This window comes from Danio rerio, chromosome 22 (genome assembly GCF_049306965.1).
Source record: "Danio rerio strain Tuebingen ecotype United States chromosome 22, GRCz12tu, whole genome shotgun sequence".
Taxonomy (NCBI): domain Eukaryota; kingdom Metazoa; phylum Chordata; class Actinopteri; order Cypriniformes; family Danionidae; genus Danio; species Danio rerio.
Genome location: NC_133197.1, coordinates 12,320,071 through 12,339,316, shown reverse-complemented (window position 1 = coordinate 12,339,316; position 19,246 = coordinate 12,320,071). Strand labels below are relative to the sequence as shown.

General features: G+C 37.1%; 1 protein-coding gene across 4 annotated transcripts in view; it reads left to right on the top strand.

Moving 5' to 3' along the window:
• Positions 1–5,618, top strand: part of adarb1a (adenosine deaminase RNA specific B1a) — a 52,721-nt gene extending 47,103 nt beyond the window's left edge. For 3 of the 4 annotated variants that reach the window (XM_073936715.1, XM_073936716.1, XM_021469375.2), the window contains 3 exons: positions 687–868; positions 1,612–1,790; positions 1,898–5,618. In XM_073936715.1, the coding sequence (XP_073792816.1) occupies positions 687–868; positions 1,612–1,790; positions 1,898–2,074 (538 nt within the window). In that variant the 3' untranslated portion in view covers positions 2,075–5,618. The remainder of the gene's footprint in view (positions 1–686; positions 869–1,611; positions 1,791–1,897) is intronic. The other variant, NM_131610.3, reaches the window with a different exon arrangement.
• The last annotated feature ends 13,628 nt before the right edge of the window (positions 5,619–19,246 follow it).

Genomic DNA, 19,246 nt, shown 5'->3' with positions numbered 1-19,246 from the left:
AACAATTTCTGTGACTGTCTCTTATATTTATTGCGCCCCCACCAATTTTAACGAATCCCTCTCATTACCATTCAATCATCTACATCCAGTGGCACTCAGAAAGCAGCTGATTGGCTGTCTTCTTGGCTCTAAAACCCCAATCACTTCAGATCTCTCCAAAGCAGGGGGCTCCCTGGAGCCGGGCCACTGGGCCCCTGATTAGGCCTCTGATTATGACCTCCAAAAAAACAGCAGTCCCGCTGAGGGAAGCCTGCTGCCGCAAACACATCCGCATGCCTCATGTTGGATGCCAAGGAATCCTCTCCAGTTAAACGCGGTGGTTATCATCCAGCTGTGAGCCGTGGCTTTTCAAGAGCTCAGATCTCATGCGTCACTTTTGGAAAAAAACTCATTCTGAAGGCCTCTGAGAAATTGCAGTGATTGAGATTATAGGCCCCAGGTGTTATTTTTCAGATAATTTCAACAGTTCCTGTAAATATGACTCTGTGCGGGTGTGCTCTCTTGACATCAGGATGTTTTTTCATTCCTTCGCGAAACGGTACGGCTTTTTAACTGACATGCTGTATGTCCACGGGGGGGGTGATTCCACTTTGTGCTGCTTGCAGCTAGCGATTTAAAAGCTTCCTTCCTTTAACAGTAAACAAGTTTCACCTGTACTTTTTAGTAACTCAGTTCTCCTTTTGCAGATGGAACGTGATCGGAGTACAGGGATCTCTTCTGAGTTACTTCACAGAGCCCATCTATTTCTCCAGTTTAATTCTGGGAAGTCTGTATCATGCTGACCATCTTTCCAGAGCCATGTACCAGCGCATCGCAGACATGGATGATATTCCCCCGCCATTCAGAATCAACAGACCACTTCTTAGCGGTAAAGCATCTTGAATAAATCAATTTACGATTGTGTCAGTTTTCTCAACACATATAGAAAGATGATACGTGACAATACATGCAAATTACATATAAGACATTGTAGTTCATATTTGAATATAACATATATGAATGTCATATGTGTCAAAATAGTGCAAAAAATCATTATATATAATAACCAACAATTGAAATTACAAATATGTTCATATATGTTCAAATATATTTGAATATTTCGAGACAATCCTGTCTCGGAGGTCTACAGACAGGTCCTTTGTCTTCATGCTTGGTTTGTGCTTTGACATGCACTGTCAACCCTGGGACCTTATAAAGACAGGTGTATGCCCTTTCAAATCATGTCCAATTAACTGAATTTCCCACAGTTGAACTATAATGAAGCTGCTGAAACATCTCAAGACTAATCAGTGGAATCAGAATGTACCTGAGCTCAATTTAGAGCTTCATGGCAAAGGCTGTAAATACTTATCTACATGCGATTTTTCAGCTTTTTTATTTTTATAAATTTGCAACAATTTCAAAAACTCTTTATTCACATTGTCATTATGGGGTATTGTGTGTAGAGTTGTGAGGAAATTAATGCATTTAATCCATTTTGGAATAAGGCTGTAACATAAAAAATGTGAAAACGTGAAGGGATATGAATACTTTCTGATGCACTGTATATCCATTCATTAGATTTCTATAAAGAAACTCTTTGCCCAAACATTTTTGTTCTTTTCTCTGCAGGTATCAGTAACACAGAAGCAAGGCAACCTGGGAAAGCTCCTAATTTCAGCGTCAACTGGACAGTAGGAGACCAGGGGTTGGAGATCATTAACGCAACCACAGGAAAAGATGACCTCGGAAGACAGTCGCAACTTTGCAAACACGCTCTTTACAGTCGTTGGGTCTGTCTACATGCAAAGGTAAAACATTTGTTAAGGTTTTAAAGGATAAATGACATTTAGGGTGTTAAGACATTTTTAATTACTTGCTGTATTCAATTTGAAATATATTGGTTTACCTCTCTCAGCTCAGTGAGACTCTGCGGATCCGAGGATCTCGGCCTGGCTCCTACCACGAGGCAAAACAAGGGGCGGTCGAGTATCATGAGGCGAAACAGACTCTTTTCAAAGCTTTCTACAAAGCGGGACTGGGAGCATGGGTGGAAAAACCCATCGAACAAGACCAGTTTTCCCTTACTCCTTAAGATAAACTGAGAGAAAGGGAACTACAGATCTTTTGTACATTTACATGGAATGCAAGGTTTTAATCTAACCTCCACACACCTTTTTTGTCTCTGTTATTGCAAGTCATTTGGTTTCTTTTATCTGTCAGAAACATGCTTGTGTTCACTCAAAACATGGCTTGATTACAAAGAATCCGACTGGAGATTTGGCACAGGATAAAATGAGGACAACATGTTGTGATAAACGGACCCACAAAGGTGTTTTGCAAAAATAATCCCGCTGACTATAATGCTGGCATACATTTTTTTTACCTCAGATTATATTGATTGTTTTCCATTATTTTAATTCTTATGTCTATATTATTATATTTGACTTCAAGCAGCTGTTTCTACTGTAGTGTGATGTCCAGCTGTATAAGGTGGCTGGTCTCTGCCTTCACTTCCACCATTATCCCATACAATGTGTAACTTTCTATTTGCGTAAAGTTGAGCTCTGGCAAAGTCCCTTTTAAGGCAAGTCATTTCATTTGACGGCCATCTTTGAAATGCCAATCAGGCATACAAGCTGCAGCTCTTATCTCTTTAAATGGTTAAACATCAAATTCTTCAACCCTGTTAATAATAATAATTCCTTACATTTAAATAGTGCTTTTCTGAACATTTTAAATGCTTTACACGTTATTGGGGAAAATCTCCTCATCCACCACCAGTGTGCATGACGCGATGGCAGCCATATTGCACCAGACCGCACACCACACACCAGCAGATTGCTGGAAAGGAGGTAGAATGATGAAGCCAATTATGATATGGGGATGGTTAGGAGGCCATGATGGGCAGAGGCCAGTGGGCAAATTTGCCCAGGATGCTGGGGTTAAACCCCTACTCTTTTTCGATGGACATCCTGGGATTTTTAACGACCACAGAGAGTCAGGACCTCAGTTTAATGTCTTATTTGAAAGACGGCGCTCACTGAGCAGTATAGAGTCCCCTTCACTATACTAGGGCGTTAGGACCCACATAGACCGCAGGTTGGGCGCCCCCTGCTGGCCTCACTAACACCACTTTCAGCAGCAACCTAGCTTTCCCATGTGGTCTCCCATCCAGGTTCTAAAAGGGCACAGCCCTGCTTAGCTTCAGTGGGCGACCATGTGAGTTGGTCTACTGCAGAGAGCTAGCTGTTGCCAAATTTGTAATTAAATTTCATATTTGGAATCACCAAGGATATTTAACAGCAGCCGTCTTATAAAATTAGTTTGTAAACATTAAAATCATGACAAAGAATTGCATTTTTTCAGGTTGCCCAAACTAATGCGCATACGCAACTGAAGGGAACACATTCACAACACTTGATGACTGTATCTTGCGTTCGTTTCATACAGATTACAAAACCAGTGAACATTTTGATTTCTTATGTCTGTGAGGAAAGTATTAGCTGAGATTTCAATGCATTTGCCAATCCTAGAGTAATAATAAATATGAAGCTGCAGAAACTGACGTAAAAGCATGTTTCCGAATCGAGCCCCTTCTTCGGAGAATCATTATGGTGCGTTCACACCAGACACGGATATAGCATCAAGCTCATGTGATTTACATGTTAAGTCAATGCAAAGATGCGATTAGACATCCTGCGGCGCGAATTGAGCATTTCTGATTACCATGCGAATTGCTCGAGTTGGAAAATCTGAACTTTAACAGACATTTGCAACGCATTAACCAATCAGAAGCTTGCACTAGTATGGGCGTGATTGTGACGTAGTGCCTGTTGTCGGTGTACTGAGGGAAAATCCAGCTGCCGACTCCGGACAACAGCTCATCAAACTGGACTCGGCTCAGTTGGATGCACTGCTGAAAGCTTCCATCATCCAGGTATAGTTTCTGGAGGAGTTGATAAACTCATAGAGCTGGTTGCACCTCTGATAGGATCTAGTAGACTCTGAGCTTAACGAATCTATGCTGTTTTTCAGCCTTCCTAAAGCATATAAGGCACAGCTACTTTCTCAATAAAGTCCATGTTAGCCATTTAGCAACAGAACTAGAGTCACAGGGTACACAGAAGCTCCGCCGATGACGCAAATCCTATTGTGAAGTGAATTCGACACGCGAATGAAGCGCATTTGACGCGTGAATGAAGTGAGTAAACTCAAAATGTTCACACATTTATTTACACGCGAATAGTGTGAGTTATTTGCACAAACCGCTTCTGGTGTGAATGCCCCATTAGTCTATAGTGATCAATGATTGACTCCTTTAGAAAGTGGGGCTTTGTCAACGCCAATAGCCTATTAGTTATTGTGTCGACACAAAACACTGAGGTGTTCACGGCGACCTGAGTTCAATTCATGGCTGATTCCGATCCGTCCCCCCTCTCTCTGCTCCGAATTCTATTCTTCAGACCTAAAAAAAGTATTAAAAAAAAAAAGCTTCCTCCGCTAGAGTGGTCATATTGACCCTTGCTTTTTTTCCCAGCAATCCTAAAGGACTTTTAAATAAGTTTGCTGCTTTAGAGTAAAAACTATATGTATTATCCCCATAAGTTTTTCAGTCTTGCAAACCTTAATCTTACCAAATTCTCAGCAGGATATTTTCTCCTTGGACAGGAAAGCAACCAGTCAATATTACTGTTGTTTTATCGACCCCCAGCTAGGTTGCACAATTATGCGCAAAATTGTAAAAATAACCAGGAATGTGCAATATAAAATGTATTTGCTGATACTGATAACTGATAAATGATCAGAGAGTATTACACCATAAGAAAGTTTTATTTTTTTGTCGTTTTTGGCCAATTTAAGAATTACCTTTTGGGGCATTAAATTAGCCTTTGCGTCTGAGTAGGGTCTACTGTTGGCCAGCTTATGCCACTTCAGAGTTCTTACTGTCGGTGCGAATGCAACCAGGAGAATGGCTCCAGGAGAAATTTAGTTCCCAGCTGACCAGCCTAGTGGCTAGTTCCTGTAATTGAGTTTCTATAACTGGTGCAAAGGTCCATATTTTTCAAACACCTTTATATTTATTAAATAACTCAGAATGCGGTTTAATCCGATTGTATTTTACTGCATCTTTTCAACATTAAGCAAACTTAAGGTGCTTTATGAAATCCACCGTAATTACGAAAAAGTGCTATTAATTAACAAGCCAGTGAGGTTTAAATCACTGCATGAGTTTTGTAGCTGTAGATTTTTCCACTTCTGTTTTGACTGACAGGACATAAATGGCTGTTTAAATAATCAACTGTTGTCTAATAACTGTAATCAGATATATCAGACAGCCGGTACAATTGATTAAATAAAACTTGAGAAGCTAAAAATAATCCAACACAGTAATCTAAAAGGTTCAACCAAACAATTGGGTTACAATGAAACAATCCAGCACATGTTAGAATTTTGAACTGTAAATGCATTTGTATGTATGTTTGTTTTTCCTTTGCTTGGTCGACACCACATTTACAATGTAAATTTAATTTCATTTTCTGCTTGAATTGATTACTTTGTCATTCAGTTTCCCATTTAAATGTTAAGAATGTGGTGCCGATTTTACTAGAACACAATAAAGACTGTTTGACACCAAATACTTTTCAGTAAATCGCTTTGGATTTTGTATCACCTCGGTCTTTACCTGAATGGGTTTTTTTTTGTGTGTTCTTGTTAGTGGCTGACCAACATGGTATTTTCAATGTCAGAAACCGATACTGAGAAGTCAGTCTGGTCGATATCATCGATATATCGGTTGGCCACTAATTCTTGATTGCGTATGTCCATGAAGTAGTGTGTCGATTGTCATTTTATCTTTGAGAATAGTAGTGGCATGTACTCTCCAAAGGGTTTCTACCGAGGAATCAATGCTGGGTTACATCACCAAAGTTTGTCTTCTGAGGATTAAGAGCACAATTTCGAACCGAGCCTTTGGTTTTTACATATTTGTTTTTGTTGTTTGAGTAGCTAAAATTAATGCAACTAAATAATCTTAAAGTCTCAACCAAGCAATTGGGTTACCTTCTTTAAAGCGGTGTAACGAAGAGTGATTTTTATTGGCAGAAACCGATATTGAGAAATCAATCTGGCCGATATCATCATTATATCGGTTGACGTCTCGTTCTTGTTTGCGTGTGTCCATGACGTAGCTCGTCATTTTATCATTGAAAAAGGGGTGCAAAGCGGTGGTATGAACTTTCCAAAGGGTTTCTACCCAACAATACATGCAATGTTACATAACCAAAGTGTGTCTTCTGAGGATTGAGAGCGACATTTCAGACCGAACCTTTGTTTTTAAAATTTTTGTTGTTGTTGTTGAGTAGCTAAAAATAATGCAACAAAGTAATCTAAAAGGCTCAACCAAGCAATTGGTTTACATTGTCGTAAGTGGTTGAACAAAATGTTTTTTTAATGGCAGAAACCTATATTGAGAAATCAATCTGGCCGATATCACCGATATATCGGTTGACTACTAGTTCTTGTTTGCGTGTGTCCATGAAGTAACGTGTTGTTTGTCATTTTATCATTGAAAAAGGGGTGCAAAGCGGTGTTATGAACTTTCCAAAGGATTTCTACCCAACACTCAATGCTGCGTTACATCACCAAAGTGTGTTCTATAAGGATTGAGAGCGACATTTCAGACCGAACCTTTGTTTTTAAAATTTTTGTTGTTGTTGTTTGAGTAGCTAAAAATAATGCAACAAAGTAATCTAAAAGGCTCAACCAAGCAGTTGGTTTACATTGTCGTAAGTGTTTGAAAAAAATGTTTTTTTAATGGCAGAAACTGATATTGAGAAATCAATCTGGCCGATATCACCGATATATCGGTTGACTACTAGTTCTTGTTTGCGTGTGTCCATGAAGTAGCGTGTTGTTTGTCATTTTATCATTAAGAAAAGTGGTGTTATGAACTTTCCAAAGGATTTTTACCCAACACTTAATGCTGTGTTACATCACTAAAGTGTGTTCTCTAAGGATTGAGAGCGACATTTCAGACAGAACCTTTGGTTTTTAGATTTTTTTGTTTTTGTTGGGTTTTGTTTGTCTTTGCTTGGCAGAAGAACTAGGATCCCTGAGTTCAACCTAGTTATGTCGATGCAAGAACTTCTGGAAAACTCCCATGATGCCACTTGTGTTCTCCAATTCAGGATGCTCTTTGTTGTCTGATCTAAAGTCTCGTATGAATTGGGTTTGAACTGATTCTGCCGGGCCGGAATCAGAAGTTGCTTTAAGCGCTGCATCTAAGAGTTTCTACATGAGTGGAAGTATAAAGAGACATGGCTGTATTGTATGAAAACAAAACGGTCACACAGTCTTTGGCTTTTCACTCTCCTTTCACTTTGGTCTGACTATCTGCTCTGTCGAGTCTGCAACGGGTTTCTCTTATAATCCTGAAAGCTGTGCTTGAATTCCAATAAATACTACTGTGCGCATTAGTAGAAGCTTTCGAAAGTTTTTTAAATTCCCAAACAATTTAATAGACTTGGAGAGGGATTAAAAACACATTATCAGTGTTCTGTGCATTCGTAGATCAAAAGAGGTTCAAGTGGATTCTTTTTTGGAATGCTAATTCTACTAAATTATGACCTTTTGTTTACCCGCAGTAGCGCCGGGCAAAATGAAGCGATTAGCGGTGTGGTAATCGCAGTGACTAGAGTGAAATTGTGTTTATCTGAGGCAGCAGGCTCGTTGTGCCGGATTGGTCTTTGAACAATGGCACTTTCGACTGAAGTGCTTTTTATCTGTGACTCCTTTAATTCACATTCGGGAGCGTTTTTCCCGCTTTTTACATTAGCATTTATCAGTTTTGAGGGATGAAGTCTTTATTTCTCTCAAGAATGCAAGAAATCCTTAAGACATGTTTGTGTTCTGTTGCGTGTGTGTGTGTGTGTGTGTGTGTGTGTGTGTGTGTGTGTGTGTGTGTGTGTGCGTGTGTGTGTGTGTTTATAGACTTAAAATATATTTTAATGAATCCCCCCTCCTCCAGACATATACAATGGATTTTTACACGTTCACATTTACTGAAAAATATGTATTATTTTAAAATATATATATATTTTAAATGTAATAAAAATCTTTTCTGAAATATTTAATAATAATGCTAATTTTAGAAATCATATTAAATGTAGTCTAAACTCATAGAAACTAATATTTCAAAAAAATTACATATTCATTCATTCATTTTCCTACAGCTTAGTCCCTTATTTATCAGGGGCTGCCACAGTGGAATGAACCGCTAACTCTTCTAGCATATATACATATTATTTTGGAATAAATTTATGAATATGTAATGACATCAATTTCCGAAACATGTAAAGCAGTACTTGAAAATGGTACAATCCTATAGGCTGTAAAGCAATTATCAAAGAAAAAAAAATAGAAATACTAATTTAATAAAGTTTGTTTAAATAAATCAAATGAAATATTAAAATGGTAAATATTACAAATAAAAAGGTTTACATTCATTGAAAAATTAATATGATTTTTATTCATTTATAAATGTGTAATGACAGCGATTTCTGAAATATTTAAAGCAGCAGAAGCGCAAGTGATTTAAGTGATTTCATGTTAAGTCAATGCAAAGACACGAGTAGACATCCTGCGGCATGATACGTGCAAATGAGGCAACGCGAATGAAGTGCCGTGAATTGATCGTTTTTGCTTAACACACGAATAGCTCGAGTTGGAAAATTTGAACTTCAGTGGACATTTGCACCGCGTTAACCAATCGGGAGCTTGCTCTTGTAGGGGGCGTGATTATGACGTATCGCCTGTTGTTGGTGTCCTGGGGAAAATCCTCCTGCCGACACCAACAACAGTACATCAAACTGGACTTAGCTCAGTCAGAAGCACCGCTGAACGCTTCCATCATCCAGGTTAAGTTTCTGGAGGAGTCAATGAACTCACAGAGCTGGGTGCACCTCTGAATGGATCTAGTAGACTCAGACACAGCTCCAAATGAATCAACGCTGTTTATTACTGTTTTATTCTCTCCAGAAATATATATAGGGGTACGTAATCAGAATGAGCCTGGGTTAAAAAAAATATTTAGATACATATATTTATTAGAATTTGTATGCATATTTGTCTTTTGGGGTTACATTAAGTATTACATCCAGAACTTTGTAGGGTTGTGTCTAAAACTATATATATATATATATATGGCAATGCCGTGGCGCAGTAGGTAGTGCTGTCGCCTCTCAGCAAGAAGGTCGCTGGGTCGATGGTTCAAGCCTCTGTTCAGTTGGCGTTTCTTTGTGGAGTTTGCATGTTCTCCCTGCGTTCGCGTGGGTTCCCGTTCGGGTGCTCCGGTTTCCCCCACAGTCCATAAAGACATTCGGTACAGGTGAATTGGGAAGGCTAAATTGTCCGTAGTGAATGAGAGTGTGTGAATATTTCCCATTGATGTGTTGCGGCTGAAAGGGCATCCACTGTGTAAAAATGTGCTGGATAAGTTGGTGGTTCATTCCGCTGTGGTGACCCCGGATTAATAAAGGACTAAGCCGACAAGAAAATGAATGATTGAATATATATATATATATATATTAAAAGGGCAGGAGTGGGCGTGGCCAGCAGAGCAGAGGAGAAGGAGGAGAGCGAATAACTTGTCACAAACCGTGCAGAGATGCATAATTTTATAGTTTACAAATTTAAAATGCAAAGAAATAAACAGTAATTTAATGCCCTGCTACATTTGTTATTCATAATTGTATACACACAAACACAATTAAATCATTCTAAAAATAATCGTGCACTAAAAGCACTAAATGAGGACTTTTCCCTCAATCCCCGGGTCTGAATGCAGACTCAGTGCAGCAGGTCTCTTGCCCTGTCTATTTTAACCATTAGCCCTGCTGGTAATCTGGAGGATTTAGGCGAACACAGCAGCACGGCGATGTGTCTAAACGTGAACGAACTCCTGATAAAAGACAAAGCCCGCCATTCTCCAATTCTCGTACTGCTCTCCTGACAAAAAATGCTTGCTGCACACAAACAGCTTTGCTGTATCGGCCCTGAAAGGATCACGGGGAAAAACATGCAACAAACCCTGTGGACCATCAAAACAAACACATACGAGCCTTCATGAACAACTGTGTGATATGGGTCCGTGGACGCTGTTTCACCCAGTTATATAGGTAGGATCTCGCAGCTTGGCACTGGCAGGTCTGCCTTGCTTTCGGAAAGCACATGCAGTCGTGCATAATTAAGAAGCCGGCTCTTCTCATAGGATAAGAAAACTCCGCTATGAATAATAACGAGAAACCGACGCGTCATCTTTGCACTTGCAGTTGCAGCCGATTTTGATCCCGCCACAAAAATCATTTTAAAACCGGAAGCTGAAATTAGCTGACAAAAGCTCAAATTTATCCAGGTTTTCCCACAATTAAATCTGACAGGGGCTAACATTGTCTTAACTGATGCTCAACACACAAATCTGTTATATTTAAAAAAAAAGTATGTGAGGGTTTTATGAACCTTTAACAGAACAAGGAATTGTTCACAGTATGTCTGATAATATTTTTCCTTCTGGAGAAAGCCTTATTTGTTTTATTTCGGCTAGAATAAAAGCAGTTTTTAATTTTTTTAAAAACCATTTTAAGGTCAAAATTATTAGCCCCTTTAAGCTATATATTTTTCGATAGTCTACAGAACAAACCATTGTTATACAGTAACTTCCCTTATTACCCTAACCTGCCTAGTTAACCTAATAAACCTAGTTAAGTGTCTGGAAAAATATCTAGTCAAATATTATTTACCGTCATCATGGCAAAGATCAAATAAACCAGTTATTAGAAATGAGTTATTAAAACTATTATGTTTACAAATGTGTTGAAAAAAATCTTCTCTCCGTTAAACAGAAATTGGGAGAAAAAATAAATAAATATATATATATATATATATATATATATATATATATATATATATATATATATATATATATATATATATATATATATATATATATATATAATATGAACTAGGTATATTTCATATATAGTGGTAACCAAACTGAAGTTTAGACAGAGACGTTTATTTCTCCCTTTCGTTTGAAACTACAGAAATGGTTTGTGATAATCCACGCAGACCTGTAGCTTCCCTCTCTCAGCAGTCCCATTTCTACCCATGGTGCATAGTGAGCATGTGGGTTCAGGCCGTATCAGCTCTCCACACCTGTGCAAGGTGAGAGAGAGAGCACAGATAATCCCGGCACGGATTTGCCTCATCTCTGCGCTTCACAGAAACCTGAACAAACAAAATAAAGTAACCTTATCGGCCATCAAAACTTTCAAAAACTTCCAGCATCTGCCGCCACCATCTTTAACTTCAGAGAACTTCAAGAGCGAGAAGAAGAAAGCTCCCGTCCTTCGTGCGAACCATGGATGTGTTTACGGTTTACGGACGAAACGGGAGATTTGCGGATGATGATTTTCGGAGTTCGATCAGACTCAAGGTGAGGCAGGATTAGCGTCGGACGCCTTTCATGGCTTCCAGCTTCAACCTTTATCTGCAAATTGCCTTTCAGGAGGTGAAGTGTGTAAAAACAGAAAAGCGTGGCTCTTTCCGCCCTTGTCACTGAAGTCACAGAGGTGCGTCTTACTCCACTTAAACTGTTTTGTTGAGCGTAATTTTGAGGCATTGTGCGCGAAACACAACATGTTGGTTGTTTTGGTCCTTTAAAATTGGGAAACTGAGATAAGATGATTTGAAGTGTGGAGGGGAAAAAAAAGAGAACATAAGGAGCTTTTGGATGAAAGCATTTTGCCTCAGAGAAAATTGACTCAAGTACTCACTGCTGGGCAAATCTCTGACAATGCAGGCAAGGTTCAGGTTTATTTGTATATATTATTTAAATTTATCATTTAGAATAATAGTCATTAACACTCAAGCAATTTAAACAAGATTAAATCTCATACACTTAAAGTTAAATATATGTACTGTGTTAAATGTATACACATTCTCCTTTCTATGTATATGTATGTTATATATGTGTTATATACAGCTGAAGTTAATTAGGCTATTAGCCCTCCTGTGGATTCTTTTTTTTTTTTTAATTTTCAAATATTTTCCAAAAGATGTTTAACAGAGCAAATAAATTTTCACAGTATGTCTGATAATATCTTTTTTTCCCCGAAGAAAGTCTTATTTGTTTTATTTCGGCTACAATAAAAGCAGTTTTACATTTTTTTAAAATTCATTTTAAGGTCGATATTATTTGACCCCATCATCTCCTAATTGTAAGTTCTGCTCAGAGGATGTCATGGGTACATACAATATGTTTTGGGAATTTCCTAAAATAAATGACTTTTGGGAAAATGTGTCACTGACATTGAAGGATATACTGGAATCAGACATACCATGTTGTCCAAAGCTTTTTCTTTTAACTGATGATTCTTCCTTTGGCTTTTCTTTATTTCAGAAAAAAAAAAAATTCTGCTCTAACAGCAGCTAAAAAAAAAGGTTAGCTTTACGTTGGCAGCCTCCACACTCCCTGGACCAGAAGCCATGGATGTACAGTTGCAGTTGAGGTCAGAAGTATTAGCTCCCTTTTATATTTTTCCCCTGTTTCCATTTAATGGAGAGATTTTTTCTGCACATTTCTAAACATAATAGTTTTATTAACTCATCACTAATAACTTATTTATTTTATCTTGACATGAAGTGATAAAGTGACGTTTAAAGGCTTAACTAGGTTAAGTAGGTTAACTAGGCAAGTTAAGGTAATTAGGCAAGTTATTGTATAACGATGATTTGTTCTGAGGGCTATCGAACAAAAAAAATAGCTTAAAGGGGTAATAATTGTCACCTTAAAATGGCTTTTTAAAAAAATTAAAAATGCTTTTATTCTTGCTGAAATAAAACAAAAAAGACTTTCTGCAGAAGAAAAAATATTATCAGACATACTGTGAAAATTTCTTTGACCTGTTAAACACCAGTTGGGAAATATTCAAAAGAGAAAAAAACTCAAAGGCAGTTTAATTATTCTGACGTCTTAATAGTGTATCTGCCATTGTTAAAAGTGTTCTTGTAAGCAGTTAAATGCCAATTTATTTATTTACTTTAGTTATTTATTTCTATGTATTTTATTGTATTATTTGTTTATTAATTGTTATTATTATTATTATTATTATTATTTTTCTCTCTCTTCTTGTTTTTGGCTCTGATTTGTTTTGCTTTTTGTTTAATTGTGTATTTTTTTTCTGCCAGGGGTGGGGTAATAATAGAAAATGCAGTTAGTTGGTATCCTTATCTATACCTATGTATGCTAGATCATTTCCAACAGTTCAATAAAAAAAAATATTACAAAAAATATATCATTAGCCCCCCCCCCTTTTTTTTTTAGAGATGAGTTATTAAAACTATTATGTTTAGAAATGTGCTGAAAAAAATATTCTCTCCGTTAAACTGATTTTGGGGAATAAATAAACAGGGGGCGAATAATTCTGACTTCAACTGTCTGTATGTATGTGAATACCTAAAATTTAAATATATTTCAAAATACATAACTGTTGGTTGCATTACATTCAGGTTTCTGCCTGTAGGCCTTATAGCTGTGTCCAGACCAATGCTAAATTTTGATAACATATTGATTAGCGAGTGTCTTTAATCCAGAAACCTCTTCACCTCGTTTTATTTGTCACAGCTCCTTTATTCGTTCGATTTGTCACCATTAAACGACTTAATGGACCTCCCGGGCCTTTTAATGTCAGCAGATGGGAGAACAGACATGAGAGCATCTTACCTGAGTAAACAGAGCATCACCGTGAATCTGAAAACATGACCTACCTGCTCAACATGTCACCTCCAAGAAATGTGCGTATAAGGCAGGACTTTAATCATACAGCACAAGTAGTACTGCTGTGTCTGAAATAGTTAAACAAAAAAGTAGGTTAGCTGACCCTGCTGAAAAAAACAGCACATGTTATAAACAGTGGTGGATTTAACCTATAAGCAGAAATTCTGGGGGCCCGCAATATATATCTAGAAGTAATTAAATATATTTAGTATACGATCAAATATAATATTATTATTATTATTATAATGTAATGTCATGTAATAAAAATGCTACAAAATAAAATATCTATCATGGAGCAGTCCAGCAGTCAAATTTATAAAAAAAAAACATATGTATTATTTCTTGTTGTAAATTCATTTTACAATAAACAAATAACAATTATTTAAAATGTAGAAAAGAAGATGGAGTGATATAACAAACAGCAATATAAATAAACATTCAATAAATGTGGAAAGGGTGAATTTCAGGAATTGGACCCCAGGGCTGGGATTGCTTAAGGTCCCTAAATCACTAAATCCGCCCTAATTATAAATGGTTATGCTGGTCATAAGATAGTCCTGACCAGCAGATAAACAGCAAGAACCAACTTAAACTAGCACTTTTTCCAGCAGGGGAGTAGCATCCAAATTCACAGTTTTCACACATCATCTTATCATTAAGACTATATATAAGATAAAATTTATAGATGGATGTGAAGTGAGATAATGCAACATGACGAATGTATCTCCACATTTTATATTACTCGTATTCATAGTAACATTGCATAGGCGTTACATACATTACATAAATACTTAACAAAGCTTTAACTGAATGTGTTCCACTGTTTTTTATTAAATCTGGTGAATTCATTCTGATTTTAAAATAAAGATAATAAGCAAACAGGTTAACTGACATGTTTGACTAGTTACCAAGGTAATTTTTGATGTGCTAACTGTTGGAATATCAAGCCAATTTCATGCATGTTCAATAAAAAAGGCCAGGAGAGGCTTTTCTTCAATACAAATGAATAATTCGATGACAGAGCTCTATGTTACGTTACCCCAATGCAACACAAGAATTACATGAAAGAGGTTCGCAACTAACATACATTACCCTGACTCCAGTATATATACACAACTGCAGTGGTGGTAAGAGTACAAAATTTTTTTACTCAATTACAAGTACTGTTACATTGCTGAAATTGTACTCAATTACAAGTAAAGGTACTGGTGTTAAAAAGTACTCAAGTAAAAGTACAAATTACTCTTCATAAAAACTACTCAAATTACAAATTACTTTTTTAGCTGGCGGTATTGGTGCAATTATCCATAAATGCGGAGTCAGACAAGATCCAGGCAGTAAAACACATTTTACATAACACATTTAAAGATAGTATAAACACTTTTAAAACTGTGTATACAGCATTAATTATAGATCATAATTATAGAGCACCTATAGAGGAAACCCACGCCAACATGGGGAGAACAGGCAAACTCCACACATAAACACCAACTGACTCAGCCAGGGTTTGAACCAACAAACTTCTTGCTTTGAGGCGATAGCAATACAAAGCAAGACAAAACAAAAAAAACAAAAACAATGACAAAAACAATGTTTTGCTATTTTGAGTATAAAGACAACAGAAATATGCACAAATAAAAATCGACTTTTTATCATTTCAAATGATGCCTCTCTTATCTGTACGATCAATAGATGATTTAATAAAAAAAAAAAAACACTTGAAAATTATGGAGAAACTTTGTTAATTACCTAATTCGCGAACTGAACTGTCAGAAACCACAGAACAACACTGCCTAGTGCCTTAACAATAAATTAAATATCACACAAATGAAATTATGTCTTCTTACCATAATGTGTTTTTTTAGATTATAGACTGAAGTCTTGTAACAGGGTTTCTGCAGATATCATAATGTCAAATTTAAGACTCTTTAAGACCATAAAGTATTAAATTTAAGACCTATATCACAATATCAAAAGCATGCAAGAGAAAATGCAAAAACACAAAATTTGTGGTAAAATAAAATTATTTAAATTGAACAGTACCGAAGACAGGTTAGATGCACTATTGATGTACAGGAAGAAAAAACAAAGAAACAAACATTTTGAGGCTGATTTAAACTTTCGTCTGGCTCCTTATTGCACACCTCCGCTGACGCGCACCTCACGAAATGGACGAGGCTTTAATACTTGACGTGTTTGTCGTTATGATATTCTTTAAAACATCAGGGGCCAGTCAAAAGGATCCCACCGTAAAGTCAGACCGAAACTACGTCATATCATTAATATTGTTAAAGATTTTAAAAAGAATGATTTTTTATTATTTTTATAATTTATTATGATTACAAAGTTGGGTGACGGGGTGGCGCAGTGGGTAGCGCTCTCGACTCAAGGCAAAAAGGTCGCTGTTCGAGCCTCGGCTGGGTCAGTTGGCATTTCTGTGTGGAGTTTGCATGTTCTCCGAGTGTTTGAGTGGGTTTGCTCAAGATGCTCTGGTTTTCCCCACAGTCTAAACACGTGCATTTTAGGTGAATTAGGTAAGCTAAATTGTCTGCTGTTGTAAATGAGAATGGGTTGCAGCTGGAAGGGCATCCGCTGTGTAAAATATGCTGGATAGATTGGCGGTTCATTCCGCTGTGGCGACCCCTGATTAATAAAGGAACTAAGCCAAAAAAAATATTAATGAATAATTATAAAGTTTTATAACTATTCAAGATTTTTTAAATCAAACTTTGATGCATCACTCACTTTTGTTCACATCTTGGACAGTTCTACCTATTAAAGTTAAATATCAATGACAACAGAACATGGGTTACATTACAATTATAGTTTTTTATTCTTTCAAGAATAATAGAAAAAAATAATTAAAACTTTTAATTATTTTGCCCCCTCAACATTTGACACATTGTCTGGCTAGTTTCTGTCCTCTACTTATGAGCTGAAAAGGCAATAATGGTCCAACAATCCTGTCCATCATCATCATCATTAAAGCCTAGAAATTGGGCATCAGTATACTGTAAGCCGATAGGTTCATATTTTCTTTTCCAGTTATCAAAGACATCATTTGTTACTTAATTTTTGTTACATTGTTTTAACTTTAAAAAATATATATCAGTGTAAAACCTATAAATGGTGGAAAAACATTTTCTGTAATATTAAAACCATCTGGGTCTCCACTTTTGCCATGGCTTCTTTTTTGTTGTAACAAACTTATTCCCCAGGTTTTTCCAAACTTTTTATCAAAACATGTCCTTTGGCTTTTGCAATTTCTAGCCAAGAATTATTGGTCATCTAGGTATTTCTATGGTGCTCACGCATGGTCGGATCGTTAAGATGTATGTACAGTCGTACTGTTACAGACAAAATCTCTTCATTGTTTCATATTCAACTCAAATCAAACGCGGCGCCGCGCGAACTGTTCACCCGAAATCATGTCGTGTGCATCCAAAGTGAATCTCTGCAAACACGGCGATGACGTCACATTCGCCGCGCGCGCTGAGCTATTACATGCTGGTCTTATTTATAGTTGTAATACAGCAAATTACAATATGACTAGTGAAATAAAGAACTACACCGCTACGAAACCAAGCAACAACAAAAAATTATTTAAATGAGCATTAGGAGTAGCGTTACATGTACATCGGAAAAATAAGACCTGTGCAAACATATTTAAGACATAGAACAGCAAATTTAAAACTTTTTAAGGCCTACAATTAAGATGTTTATATTTTAGACCTTTTAAGACCCCCCCGGGAACCCTGTGTAAGCCAGATGGCACAGCAGAGGGCAGGTTTCATCCAATTATTTTATGCGCATTTTGGATATGCACATACAAAAGGTTGATGGAAACGCTGTAATGCGCACATTTTTTGAAAATGTGTGTGAATGGACAAACCATCAGGCTAAGCACATTGTAAAACATGTTGTTTTGGTCATTCAAAACCGTCTCAACCATTTCAGTATTATGTTATTAATGACCTCCAGAATTGTCAAGAGTGTCTGCACTCCGTGTCTCGCTCCTTCAAACACCAGCGCGCGTTCACTGCGGGTCAGGATTGCCTTCTGAGGCGCAAGTCATTTATTAAATTAAGATATATTCCCGCAGCTGCTCCTACCGATGCAAAGTTTTTACTTTTGATATTTGTCGCCAGTTAATCAGAAAGTGGCGATTTTGTTCTCTTCGACTTGTTGGACAGAAACGCTGCTTTATTTGCAGTCTTTTATGCGATATTCTAGTTTTGGGCATACATTTAATTAGCATATTTAGATGATAACAGCTATCCACTCTGCATCAGCACAGCTGTCCCCTTTCTTCCCCATGTACCTCTAGGTGAACAGCTCCTCCGGGTGTGGCCATGGGCATTCATCCTCTGCTATTTCTTCCTCATTTCTTCTGTCTTAAATCTCCATATGACAATCGATAACTTTATGACTGTTTGATGACGGTCAGCTCACGTAAATCTGCAGTAGCCTGAACTTGTTTTTCGGTTCAAATAATGTACCAGGCTTTTCATTGGTCCGTTAAGATGAGCTTTTTTTATTGGCTACCGAAATGCTAGTAAGTGCGTGGTTGAAATATTAATTTATTTACAGTACTCTGTAACGAATTGTGATTTTGAAAGTAACGAAGTAGATTACTCAGCTTAATTTGTACTCAAGTACAAGTAAAATTACAGGCTTAAAATTTTACTCATGAAAGTACAATTACCCCAAAAATGTACTTAATTACAGTAACGTGAGTAGTTGTAATTCGTTACTCCCACCACTGCACAACTGATATTAACAGTTGGAGTTTTGCTGTAACCTCACTTATCAGTCATTATGCAGTTCTTTGAGTGTTGCACCCAGACATACTTCCTCTTTTCTGCAACCCTTCTCTGCATACCAGAACTGAACAGTTAGGTGTATCTTTAATATATTTCACAACTTCTACAAGCATCCAGCTCCTTGTGACATGTCTAGACTTCTTATTAGACAGCAGTCTGGAACAAGCAAATTATCAGGTCATGTCACATTTTTTAAAGGTGGTAACGTTAAGGCTAACTGAGGCTTTTGACTATATTTTAGTTACCAAGGTAATTTTGACATTATACAAGACACAGCCTATTTCATTACCTCAGAAAAGTTCATTTTCGCCTACCAACCTACGTCACGAAAGACGTCACATGGGTTCCCGGTTGCAAAAGCAAACATGTCGTGTTGTGCGGTAGGATGCCAAATTCGAAAAATAAAAAAACTTAGCTTTTACCATACACCACACTGCTTTAATGCCAACCGCAGATGTTTTTGGCTTAAAGGGAGTTGAATGAAGTGAGGACCTAATTAAAAATGCTGGACTCTGCAGTTCCCATTTCATATCAGGTAAGTTCACGCTATGCTGAATCATACACATTACTCGTTTTTGATTGCGGAAATGATTTCAGGAAAAACAGT